General features: G+C 41.5%; 1 protein-coding gene across 4 annotated transcripts in view; it reads left to right on the forward strand.

Moving 5' to 3' along the window:
- The window catches only part of Pcnx1 (pecanex 1), a 145,048-nt gene that overhangs the window by 99,438 nt on the left and 31,607 nt on the right, over positions 1-14,003 (forward strand). For 3 of the 4 annotated variants that reach the window (XM_036206590.1, XM_036206591.1, XM_036206593.1), the window contains 5 exons: positions 472-582; positions 3,680-3,771; positions 5,695-5,804; positions 6,369-6,474; positions 11,086-11,178. In XM_036206590.1, the coding sequence (XP_036062483.1) occupies positions 472-582; positions 3,680-3,771; positions 5,695-5,804; positions 6,369-6,474; positions 11,086-11,178 (512 nt within the window). The remainder of the gene's footprint in view (positions 1-471; positions 583-3,679; positions 3,772-5,694; positions 5,805-6,368; positions 6,475-11,085; positions 11,179-14,003) is intronic. The other variant, XM_036206592.1, reaches the window with a different exon arrangement.

Raw genomic sequence — 14,003 nt, forward strand, 5'->3', positions numbered from 1 at the left:
GATAAAACTAGCTCATTTTGCTTACTCTATTCCTGTCTGAGAAACAGCTATAGAGCTACTAAGAATGAAAAGGTTAATGGTGAATAAATAAAGTAATTCTGTTCTTGAAGAGGATGCAGGATAAAGATGATGATGATGATGATGATTATACATTTTAGGTTCATGTTATGTAAAAAATGGTTGAAATGATTTTTCCCCCATGTGCTGGAAACTGAATGTAGGACCTCATGTCTACCAGACAATTGCTCTATCACTGAACTGTATCCCAGCCCCTTAAGATGATTTTAAAAGGTATTTTTTAATAGGTGGGAGATTTTAATATCCAGTCAGCTGTGTGGCAACAGAATTTTAGATCATATCTTTTAACAGTCACACAGTAGGAAATGTTAAATTTGACCTCATTGCGTATGGGCTGTAACTTAACAAGAATGGCTGCGGTGTTTCTTTAATTACCTTCTCTTTCCTCCATAGTGTTTACACTCTGTTTCCCAATAGTGTTTTTCATTGGCCTCCTGCCTCAGGTGAACACTTTTGTAATGTACCTTTGTGAACAACTGGACATCCATATCTTTGGTGGGAATGGTAAGTAAATTACAGTTGCTATGATATGGGTTGTGAAATAACAATCTGACCATTAAAATGCTCTCTACTTTTCATTTTAGAGTTGAGATTAGCAAAGAAAAGGTACTTATTTGGTAATTGAAGGCAGGAGGCAGCTAGTTGTAGTTAAGAAAAACAGTCAGGCCTACTATTGTTTAGAAAGGTCGAGGAATAGCAGATTCAGTATGTGGGAAGTAACAAAATAATTTGCAAAAAGAAAGTTGTAGAATAGTCCATGCCCCCGACTCCCATTCATAGGTAATATGTTCCAAGCTACACTGTGGCTATACCTGTAGACACTGCAGATAATAGGTACCTGTATGGACTGTTTTTTGTGTATTGTACCTGTGTACCTATGATAGAATTTAATGTATACATTAGGCACAGTGAAGTAAGTAATAATAACTAATAATGAAATACAACAGTTACGCAGTTTATCCAGCCAGCCTAGCTGTAAGTGTAAGCTTCTTGTTCAGTGGGAAACCCTGTCTTTAGGCAGTGTTGCAGAGGATAACACTAGCACCTTCCTCTGGCCTCAGCATGCATTTGTGCAAACAAATGCATGGACCTACACACTCACATGCTACCACATGAGGATGACACCAGCACCCTCCTCCTGTCTCAGCATGCATTTGTGCACACAGGGCATGCACCTGCATACTCATGTGCTATAACATGAGGATGATGCCAGCATGCTTCTCTGGCCTCAGCATGCATTTGTGCAGACAGGTGCCATACACCTGCACACTCACATCCTATAACCAAGTAAAAATTATGGGATGTGGCCTCTCTCTTACATTCTCCGGGATTTTTCTATGGAATGTATTTGGACTATAGATGCCCACAGGTAAAAGGAAGAGCTACTGTGGAGGTTTTTCCTGAGATCTGTACTCATCATCAGATGTTTATAACATCATCAGTGCTGAGCAGGTTGAGGTCTGATTGTACTTGGACTTTGTACTTGGGTGCCCATTTAGCATGTCCATGTATTTGCTTTCAGAGCCAAGGCCAGACTCTAAAAACCACTTTGTTAAATCAGCTCTTAAGATTTATCTCTGTTTTTAGAGTAGAATATGTATACATTAATCGATAACTTAGAAAAACAATTTTCTTACCATGCATGTATTTTATCTTTAAAAAAAAAAAAATCTGGGGCTGGAGAGATGGCTCAGAGGTTAAGAGCACTGGCTGCTCTTCCAGAGGTCCTGAGTTCAATTCCCAGAAACCACATGGTGTCTCACAACCGTCTATAGTGGGATCTGATGCCCTCTTCTGGCATAAAGGTGTAGAGCACTCATATACACAAAATAAATAAATCTTACCCCAAAAAAAGCCACTGTTAATCAGGAAGATAGTGACCTGCAGAACTCAACAGCAGCTACTGTAGTTGAGATAGCATGTTCTTCATCACGTAACCTTTTGTGGAAAGGAGTATGTAAACAGAGGAAATATTCAAAAGGAATGCCATTAACCTTATATTTATAGTTCATTTTCTTTACACTTCACATTTGTGATCCCCATTGGCCTTCTACAAACATGCACTGAAATCATCTCTTGATAAAATGTTGATGGCATGGCTTAGTTTTCAATTTGATGTACATGGGATGGAGTGTGCCGTGTGTGCATGTGAGTGCAGGCGCATGCACCTGTGTGCGTGATTACATGCTGAGACCAGAGGAGGAGGTTGAGTGTCTCCCTCTCTACCTACTGCCTTGATCAGGCCTCTCTCTCTCTCTGAACCACAAGCTCACACTTTGAGCTGGGTTGACTGGCCGAGGAGCTCTCAGGACATGGATTCCATCTGTCTGTGCCCCACAGTGCTAGGATTTCAGTCGTATGCAGACATGCCCAGCCTTTTACATGGGTGTGGGGATTGGAACTCAGGTCCCCATGCTTGCCCAGCAGGTACTTTTACCCCCTGAGCCATCTCCCCAGCTGACCTGGCTGAAATTGTAACTAGAAGTCAAAACTTCGCTGTGTATTAGACTAGCGTGTTTGCTCATGTTTGATGTTTGTAATCGAAAGCAGTTGCTGTGTTCAATCAGTTCAGCTTAGTGAGTAGAAGGCAGTGTCAGTGCTCAGGGACCTACTGCTGGTTTTATGCTGAAGCACATGGAGAGGGCTCTGTGTAGGTGACTTAGAGAGTGATCGGACTTTGTCATTGTTTTTAATAATAAATGAATATCCCTGTGGATTTCCCTTAGGTCATATCATGTAAAATTACATTACGGAACTCTCTCAGCTATATTTGTAATAACAAGTAACTCTTAACTAGGCCTGCTTCTTATTCCTAGTAATCTATTGGGTAGGTTGCTTGTTGTTGACATTTTTAGAAGTCAGATTTACACATTTTTGTGTGAATTGATCAGTAAATGGAAATACAGATTTACTGATGTGGGTAAAGCAAGTCCTTTTTACATGGAAAGATATTTTCATTGGTTAATTAATACCTCCAGTTTTATTTCAGGCCTTTTTTTTTGGCAAGCTTTGATTTCTAATATATCTTATTAATGTAAGATACATTTTCTTCAAAAAGGGTTATTTTATTTTTGATTAGTGGGAATTGGGTGCCTGTGGAGGCCAGAGGCATCAGATCCCCTGGAGCTCGAATTACAGGTGGCTTTGACTGTCTGATGTGGGTGCTAGGAACCAAATTGTACATGAGCGACACATACTCTTAAAACTGAGCCAGCTCTCCAGCCCCCAAGATACATTCTGAAGCCTATTAGAGGCACAAATGTTTCTTCTGAGATTCTGAGGTAAATATATTCTATCAAAGATTGAAGATGGCAAGTAAGACATGATACCTGATACCTGGGATTTGAGCACTTTGGAGGGTGAGGCAGGAGAATTGCTGAGAGTGGTAAGCCATCCTGAGCTAAGATTGAGACTGTCTCAACAAAATATTGGGGATGAAAGTCTTGGTTATGTCAAAGCTAGTGAAAAAATGAAGTAGTTGGATATTTAAAAGGCCCATGAAGAAATAGTACTATGCTACTTGATACGCTTTCTTGTGCGTTAGAGGTTTTTACTGCGGGTGTTTCTAAAGTCCTGATTTCCTTCCTCCTTCCCTGTCTAGCCACCACCAGCCTGCTCGCAGCGCTGTACAGCTTCCTCTGCAGCATTGTGGCCGTTGCCCTGCTGTATGGGCTGTGCTATGGAGCTTTAAAGGTAAACGACAGACGTGGCTCTGTGTCTGCATCACATCTCCACTTGAATGCTTAGAACTGACGGACCATTCCATCCTGCCCTGCTTGAGACACTTTATCGCTAACTTCCTGCCTTCTAATGCTGATCCATACTCCTACTCTGTCTTACTTTGAATTTTAAAGCAATTTGATAGTCAGTTATTATTAGAGGAAAATTCTTTTCCATACAATAATCCTAGGTTACTATTTAAAAGTGTATTAAAACTAGACTCACCTGGAAGAGAGGCAAGCATGGCATTGCAGAATTTGCAATTAAATGTCTATTTCTGGTTAAGAATACATGTAGCTACTACCTCTTATCAAGATTTATTCACATTTATAAGAACATGTTTTAGTTGGGGTGAGAGTGTTTGCCTAGTGTGCTCCAGGCCCAGTGTTTAGTCCCCAGCACAGAGAGACAGAACAGAACAAGACAAAAGGAGCCCAGGGGCTGCAGTTGATGGGGCATGCCAGTAGACGGCACTGACGTCCACTGCTGCTTGGGTTTATGGAGATGGCATCGAGTCCATGAGCCCACTGCTCAATTCTAACAGTGGTTTATAACCCCTCACATAGTTCTGGATTCTTGTCGTTTGGGTGTTTATTTTCAGTTAAAGCAAGATAATGAGAAATAATAAGGTTCAAAGAGCTGTGAGAAGTGACTCCCTGTCTGCTTCATTTTGTCTATCTTCTACGGAGTACCTCTGTATAAGAACAGTGCTAAAAGCCATTTCCTGTCCATGAGGAGCTTGTAGGTCAGCGTTGGATCCCAAACCAGCCACACACAGAGTCCAGAGTAATGAAGGCTAAAAACCATCTGAGCTTCGGGGCCCAGCTTCAAAGGCTGTGCGCTTCACTGGAGCTGGGTCCCAGCAGTACATCTGGGGACTATACGGAAAAAGAAAAGAGGGTTAGAAACAGGCTCCAGCTTGAACCAGTGGCAGTATGGTGGCACCTATGATGATAGTGGAAATCCTGGAGTTTAAACAAGGGGTGTTTAATGTGAGCACTTTATTTGCTCATATTTATGAGGTCTAGAGGCACATAGTAGTAGTAGTCTTGTAGAAAGATTTCTGTTCATGCTTGGTAGATAGAAAAGTCATCAACAGGACGAGTCACTGAAGACTGCTACTGTGGGTTGGCGAGAGAAAAGCGTTTGAACGCTGAGAGATGATAGTGTTTAAATGTTAGATAAACTAGAGACCCACAGGGCACACACAGAGAGGCATCCGAGGCTGAAAGGTTCCCACGGGATTTGGTACCCAACAGATTATCAACGGCTTAACAAAAGTAGTTCCTTTGGCCTTTTGAGGAAGAAAAATAAAATAAGTTAAAGTTTGAAAGGAATTAAGGAAATGTATTTTGTACTTTGTAGAATATTAGCTGTGAAGCATATGGATATGATATGGGCTGTGTTCTAGTTTTTTATTTGTTTTAAGATCTGAGGGTTGATTTACATTTAAAGGGAAAGGGAAAAATAAACCAACTATAAAATGAGCACTACTTAAAATGTGAGAGATGATAGCAACAGATATGAGAAATTATTCCTAATATGAATAAAACTCTAATATTGAGAGAGAGAGAGAAGCTGAACCTTTCTTAAGAAGAAAGAAATCTAGTGTCTAGATCCCAGGTCTCCAGAAAACAATAACTAATGTGGGATGGTATGCTTGAGAGGCAGGCAGAGTTAGGAGTTCAAAGCCATTTACAACTACATAGCAAATGTGAGGCCAAACTGAGCTACATGAGACTCTTTATCAAATGAAAACAAAGTTTTATTTCATTTGGAATAAAGTACAGTTACTACTAAAACTAAAACATTTTAAACTTTAAATTTGCTGTTTCTAAAATATTGAGGCTAGGTCATAAGTTACAAGCATCTTTTTCTCTGAATTTTTTCCCTCAGGATTCATGGGATGGCCAGCACATTCCAGTGCTTTTCTCCGTTTTTTGTGGTTTGTTAGTGGCCGTGTCCTATCATCTCAGCCGACAAAGCAGTGATCCATCTGTCCTCTTGTAAGTTTGATCAGTCATTATTGTTGAACATTTAAAAGTATGTTGGCATTTCTATAGTCCCTACAGCTACTTTTCTAGTGCCTATCAAGTGGTACCAATGTGTGTGTGCATGTACACATGCGTGTGTGTATGTGTGTGCACACTCATGTGTGAATGTACATGTACCCATGGAAAGCCAGAAACATTAGATCTACTAGAGCTGGAATTACAGGTGGTTGAAGCTACCTGTCCAACCACCTGATGTGGGTGCTGGGAATTGAGTTCTGGTCTTCTATAGAGCAGGGTGTGTTCTTAACTGTTGACCATCTCTCCAGTCCCATGGTTGTGGTTTTTTGTTTTCTTTTGGTTTTCTTCCCAAGTTTTAATGACAGTATTTTCACTGTATGCTTATTTTTGCCAAAATAAATAAACTTTTTAGAATTTACATGTGTCTGTGATTAAATGTAGTTGGATTATTTGATTTTATATCACAAACAACTTTGCTGTTTAACTTGCTCAGTTTCAAGCTTCATACATATTTTCTATTAAATACTTTCTCTTATTTTTTTTTTTTTTCAAACAAAGCTCTTTGATGCAATCCAAGATTTTTCCAAAAACTGAAGAGAAAAACCCAGAAGACCCTCTGTCTGAAGTGAAAGACCCACTGCCGGAAAAGCTTAGCAATTCTGTTGTAAGTGTACCTTTTTAAACCACGACAAGGCTTGTGGCGATGATTGCGATATATAGTGAAGACTTTTGAAAGGCCTTAGTAATTGGAGGAAATACAGTGTTGTTAAATACTGTTCATTGTATCCAGTCCAGATTTTAACATACTACTTAAGCATCCTCATCCAAAAGTCCAGAAGAGTCCAGACCAAAATGTAAAACTCTCGGAGCGCTGACATGATTGGACAGAGGAAAACTGCACATTTGGTCTGACGCAGTCAATCACAGGCTCACTTCCCATGCTGTTTGCTGTTACCTTCTGACTGTTAGGCACACAGGAAAACATTAACTTTATTTATTTATTTTTTTTACGTGTGGCTCATCTTCCCAGAGCATGTCATGTTATATGTGGACATATTCCCAAATCTGTAAACATCCACAGTCTCTCATACTTCTGGTCCTATGCATTTTGGATAGGAGATAGTTAGCCTGCATAAAAAAGGTCCTGTCCTCACACTTGGTCTCATTATAGAAGAGTATGTCAAAAGGTTTCATGTCGAGCGAAATTACGTCATGTCATTAATCGTAGAAATGTCCTCCCTCCTGGGGACAAGGAACTGAGAGTTGACTACAGTAATCAACTCTCCTCATTTCATTTTCCCTGGCTTCAGCCATGAAATAAGTAATCCGTAAGTTTTGATTTGTACACCACTGAGTAGCAGGATGAAATGTTGCAGCGTTCCACCCAAATGTGACACATGCTACTATCCAAAGCCTCTGCCATGCGCACCACCACCACCACCACCACCACCAGTCGGTTACTGAAGAGCCACCTTGGTTACGGGTATAGCTGTAGGATGAAGTCCCAGCTGTAGTTTTAGGTGTCCGTGAGGGTCATGGAACTTACTAGCTATGGGTAAGGGCAGACTACTGTTTTAATTGTTTAACATAAGTTAGATTTGTTACTATTCCGGTTGATTAAAAAGAATAACCCATGTTTTGCTTCACTTCTCAAGGACAACATGAAAAGTGTGTTTGGGGCTGGGGAGGTGGCTTGGCAGTTGAGAGTACTTGTTCCTCTACTGAGGGCCTGGGTTCAGTTCCTACCACCCATGGCAGCTTGCAACTAACTGCCTGTGACTCCAGTTCCAGGAGATCCAACACCTGGTTTCCGCAAGCACTGTGCACATGTTGTAGACAGACATGCAGATAGGCAAAACACCTGTACACATAGATACATAGACAGTTTTAAAAACGGGGTTTCCAGGTCAAAGAAAAGAACAGTCTCCTAACATATACTTAGAGTTTTCTTCTCAGTTCAGTTTAGTGACTCATGATGTCACTTTATTCACTTGGAAAGTGGATTCTAGAGGTTCGTATCTGTTTTGTAGGGCAAAACACACCTTTTTTCTGTTTTATTTTAGATTTTTTTCTTTTGTTGTGCTAGACATTGAACCCAGAGTCTTACTGCTTGCAAAGCAAACACTCTACTATCAAAACTATGTCCCCAGTCTCCACATTTTAGGTTATTTATTTCTGAATGATGAACTTCCCTAGGTATTCATTGGACATAATATTTATTTTCAGTGAACATGACTTCACAAATTCTTTAGAAAATCAGAATTAACAAACTACCTCAATGTAGTTGGAGTTTTTCTGCCTGGCCCACAGTCAGGACAAATCTCTCTCACCTGCCAGGCCCATAGACGCTCAGACCCGACCAAGTAAACACACAGAAACTTACATTGTTTACAAACTGTATGGCCATGGCAGGCTTCTTGTTATCTACTTCTTCTATCTTAAATTAACCCATTTCTATAAATCTATACTTTGCCACGTGGCTTGTGGCTTACCGGTGTCTTTACATGTTGCTTGTCATGGCAGCAGTGTCTGGCAGTCTCCCCTCCACCTTCTGCTTCCCACAATTCTCTTCTCTCTTGTCCCACCTATACTTCCTGCCTGGCCACTGGCCAAACAGCATTTTATTTATACAGAGCGATATCCACAGCACTTCCCCTTTTCTTTTTTTTTTTAAAGGAAGGTTTTAACTTTTTTTAACTTTTACATAGTAAAATTTCATATAACAAAACAATTATCAAGCAAGAATTATAGTTACAATATCTAGTCTATTTGTTTTGGCAAAATTAAACAAAATATTCTATCTATCCTATATTTGTGAGTCTAAGGTTTTTATGTATAACTTATCTTGTACCATAATTGAGGAAATTGTAACTATCTAGTCTTCAACCACATCAAAGACCTCAGAAGGATATATTATTATCTGAGAAACAGGAGAAGGATGCAAGCAACATTCAGGAGTCTTGCAGGGTAGACAGAGACAGCTGGCAGCCTGGACAGTCACCTAATGTTTCTTTGTAAAGTTAGGGCATTTGTCTTCAGCCCACAGGGCTAGAGTCTCTCGGTCACTTCTCTCAGTGTCCTGTAGAATGTCTGGCAGTTTCCTCTGCGAAGCAGGAACCTGAAGGACCATTTTGTCAAACAAAGTTTAGTGATCATCTTTCTATGGATCCTGCGTGTTCAGTCGATCAAGCAGTCTAGGCAAGAACAGTTTCTTGCCCAAATGGCTATTTTTGCCAAGGTGAAGATAAACTCCATATGAATTGTCTTCAATGCCCATCCTCCTCTCTGAAGTAAATCGGTGCTGCCAGGAGCAGACATGTCTTATTGTCCAAAAAGTCTACATTTTAAAAGTATTTTAATGCCATATTCTGTAGGTCTTTGAAGTATTTGAAGATTACCTATCTATCTGAAATATCTCTGTGTATACCTACAAGACTTAACTAACATGGCTACGAGTATGATTATCATAGATGATTAATTATTAATCTATTTTTAATTATCCATTACAATTTTAAATGAGCTGTACGAACATAATACCTTAAGAGTAGAAATATACACACAGTATAACAAAATTAACTCTAAGTTTATATCAATAGACTAAAATCTATACCAATGTAAAACATTTCAAACAAGTTGTTCTTTAAAATAAGTTTATTAATCTACCCTGTGGGCTGAAGACAAATGCCCCAACTTTACAAAGGAACATTAGGTGACTGTCCAGGCTGCCAGCTGTCTCTGTCTACCCTACAAGACTCCCAAAAAATGCTTGCATCCTTCTCCCGGTTCTCAGGTTTCTCAGGTAATATTATATCCTTCTGAGGCCTTTGATGTGGTTGAAGACTAGATAGTTATAATTTCCTCAGTTATGATAAAAGATAAGTTAGATATAAAACCTTAGACTCACAAATATAAGATAGATAGGATATCTTCTTCAATATTGTAACTGTAATTCTTGCTTGATAATTGTTTATTATCTGAAATTTTACTATATAAAAGTTAAAACTTTGCTTTTAAAAAAAGAAGAAAAGGGGAAGTGCTGTGGGATGTTCTGTATGTCAAATGTGTTCCTCTGATTGGTTAAAATAAATAAAGTGCTGATTGGCCAGTAGCCAGGCAGGAAGGATAGGATAGGTAGGACAAGGAAGAGGAGAATGCTGGGAACAGGAAGGCTAAGGAGAGAGAGACTGCCAGCCACGGCCATGACAAGCAACATGTAAAGACACAAGCCACGTGGCAAAGTATAGATTAATAGAAATGGGCTAAATATAAGAGTAAGAGCTAGACAATGGTAGGCCTGAGCTAATGGCCAAGTAGTTTAAATAATATAAATGTCTGTATGTTTATTTTATAAGTGGGTTGTTGGACTAACAGGGTTTGGCAGGGGCTGGAGAGAAGGTCTCCAACCACACCTCAAGATAAAACTGAAGCAGCTTCTCTTCTGATTTTAGTTTCTGTGTTCGCGTTAAGCAGAGTATAATGTTAACTACAGCTTGTATATCCACTCATCACTAGATGGCCGGGATAGCAAGAGGATTCTCTTTTTTACTACAGAATTGAGCATGCTTCTAAAAATTCAAAACCTGAAGTGCTCCCAAACCACTGTTGAAAAAAAACAAACATGGATTTTAGAACATTTTTTATTTCAGATTTTTCAGTTCAGGGATCCTCAACTGCAGAGTGCACACAAGTACTCCAGGCTGAATGGATTCTAGAATGGATTTGGGTCCTGAGTTCAAAGAAAGGATTCTCAGCCCTGTAAGACTACAGAAGGAGCCCAATCTCAGGAAAAATCTGAAATGTGCGTGCAGTTTTTGATGCCTCAAGAGATCAGCTCTGGTCTTTTTTGTCAATAAAAAAGCAAAACATACTTACCAGTGAGGGGAAATCTTCTAAAAGACAGCATTAGAAACAAGGTGCGCTTTTGTGTCCTTGACATACAGGACTAAATTCTGAGGAAACCCTAAAATAGAAGAAACTTGAAGAGGAAAATAAGATTTATTCTATATGATTATTTTACATAAGAAATACCTAGAAATGCTGGAGTGTATCAGTGCAAAATTATTTCTTAAGCTTTACCAATTGGGGAAAAAATGGGAGTTTTTTTTTAATTTTATGCAAAGAGAAGTATGGTGGCATTTGGGAGGCGGAGCAGGAGAATTGGACATTCAGGGTCATTCCCAGCTACTAACAACTTGGAGCCAGCCTGGATTACATGAGACCCTATCTTAAAAACCAAGAAGTATGTTTTGTTTAATGACTGCCCTCTGTCCCACAGAGTGAGCGTTTACAGTCCGACCTGGTGGTGTGTGTCGTTATTGGTGTGCTGTTCTTTGCTATCCATGTGAGCACCGTGTTCACAGCCTTGCAGGTAAGGAGTCCTCTTGTTGGAGTTGATAGAAGGTAACTAACGTTACTGAGGTGTGACATTGTGGCACTGAAGTACTTGAGTTGTTTGCTTTGTTTGGGGGGGGTTTATTTTGAGTAGTAAGTTTTGTTCCTTTACATTTTTATACACATCTACTATATGTTCTTGTCATCCCTCCCCAACCTCCCTCCACCCCCCTACCAGCCCTCCCTGAGATCTCTTTCCCCTTCTCATTTTTATTTATTTATTTATTTATTTATTTATTTATTTATTTATTTATTTATTTGCCAGAGCTGAGGATCAAACCCAGGGCCTTGCGCTTGCTAGGCAAGCACTCTACCACTGAGCTAAATCCCCAACCCTCCCCTTCTCATTATTGATTTAGTTTAGTGTCCTGTGTCATTGACCCAGAGCCCTCTGAGTTTGGAACTAATTATGAGAACCCAGTGGACATCTCATGGGTACACAACTGAATACTGTGTCCCTCTCTTTGAGAGTCTGTTGGGGGCCACAGTTCAGCAGTGGTAGGGCCCCGTGAGTCCTCGCCCCATCCCTAGCTGACTGTTAGAAGGGCTTGACTATGTGATCCCGGTGCTGGCATACACAGCGGATGCCTTCAGGAGTAGATGGGGTTTAAGTATTTTATCGAGTTTTCTCTGGGCTGTAAATCTTGGTGAGTAGCTTAGGAGCGTTTCCTACTACTGCAGTCCTTATGTCCTCATTGCAGTCACTGAGGTGAACTGTGGGCAGTGCTCCTGTCCTCACTGCAGTCACTGAGGTGAACTGTGGGCAGTGCTCCTGTCCTCACTGCAGTCCCTGAGGTGAACTGTGGGCAGTGCTCCTGTCCTCACTGCAGTCACTGAGGTGAACTGTGGGCAGTCCTCACTGCAGTCACTGAGGTCAACTGTGGGCAGTGCTCCTGTCCTCACTGCAGTCACTGAGGTGAACTGTGAGCAGTGCTCCTGTCCTCACTGCAGTCACTGAGGTCAACTGTGGGCAGTGCTCCTGTCCTCACTGGAGCCACTGAGGCGAACTGTGGGCAGTGCCCCTGTCCTCACTGCAGTCACTGAGGTGAACTGTGCAGTGCTCCTGTCCTCACTGCAGTCACTGCAGTGAACTGTATAGTGCCCCTGTCCTCACTGCAGTCACTGAGGTGAACTGTGGGCAGTGCTCACATCCTCACCTAACTGCTAGCTACAGACTTCAGTTCCTGTCTGTGAATTCTTCCAGAGGCTCCCCAGCTATTCCCTAAATGACATCTGGTTTTCCATAGAGCAAGTCATCCTAGAGAAAGCGCCAGCCAAAGTGCACTCTAAGAATCTCATCTCAGATAGCATCCCACCCTTCTCAGCCTCTTGCTCACAAAGACTGCCTGGTATGGCATGGGCAGCAAGTACACAGAGCTGCAGACTCCTGGAAGTCAGGCCGTGGGGACCATGTTGGAGGCTGGCTGCCCTCATGATTCAATCCCTCCTGTATGCAAGATGTGTCTTTTCTGCTAACCCCTTCAGACCTTGCTGAGTGCTGCTGAAAGGTTGAGTCTTGTTATCTAGGCAAGTTCAGGGCTGGGTGAGCACCTCCGGCTCTGCTCCTCATGTGCAGTCCCACACAGGCAGGTCTTCCATCTGAATGCCACCTTGTCCCTTGCCAGCCTGGTCTACAGAGCAAGTTACAGGACAGCCAGGAATACACAGAGAAACCCTGTCTTGAAACCAACCCCATCAAAAAAAAAAAAAAAAAGTATGTTGAGGCCTTTTTTATAAAGCTGTACAGAGTGCTCTGGACTTACGGATTCAGCTGTTATTCTTGAGAGCATCCTTATCCTCTGATCTGTTCCACTGTGGGTTGGTTCTGACCAGCTGGTTTGCCCCCTTCTCTCTGAGATGTGGTACCCTGATTGTTTGTACCTACAGAAATTGTTTCTTACAGTTTTACGCGGGTACGCTTCACTTGTGACCTCCTGGCTCCCTACCACCCTCCTACTTCATAAATCTCTCTATTCATGCCTGCTTGTTTTGCTTTGTGACCTACCAAGATTAACGAGGGCCGTCTGTATGACAGTGGGGTTAGAGCTGTCCATCAGAGTATGGTGAGCTCTCAGTGGAATCTCCCAGAATCTGTTGATCTGTTCAGAGGTAAAGGGTAGAGCCCCGCCGCTCCCTCCTCAATCTGTGACTAATTGTGGCCCCAGTGGGTTACGGATCATAGCAGTTCTCTCAGGTCTGATGGGTGGTGTTTCAGAGCCCTTCCTGTTCTCCAGCTCTTCCTTCCACAGCGTTCCCTGAGCTGTCGATCAGTACTGTATGTTACTTGTTTAGAGGTGGGCCCACTTCTCTGGCTTGTTTTTGCATTTTGGGCAGAGTCTCTGTGTTCACACAGTTTCATCGTAGGGATAGGCTTTCCTGATTAAGGCTGGAAGCTGCCTTTGTCTATAGGTGTGAGCATAGGTATTTATTTGGAAGGCAGTTTGCTGCTATGTCCGTGTAGTTAACCATCAGTAATTCTTTCCCTGCATGAGCCTACCACCTCTCCAGACGTGGGTTGTTAGCCAAGCATACAGTACCAGACATTGGTCCTATCACACCCCCTCTGGAGCAGGTCTTGAATGCATTCAGAGAGCCATATGGGAATTTTTGAGTGGATGCCAATGGTGCAAATTTTACCTTGTTAGGTGTTACATTTTGTGTTTCCAGAATACTTGAACACTGTCCCTAGATACTGATAAGCACTTGTTAACAATGTGATCCCCTCAGGTCTTGGCTTTTTGTTAAAGCAGTTTCTGAGGTGGGACAAGGGCCAGCTTTTGCTAGACTGTGTTTCTCACCCTT

Source organism: Onychomys torridus, chromosome 14 (assembly GCF_903995425.1).
Source record: "Onychomys torridus chromosome 14, mOncTor1.1, whole genome shotgun sequence".
NCBI lineage: Eukaryota > Metazoa > Chordata > Mammalia > Rodentia > Cricetidae > Onychomys > Onychomys torridus.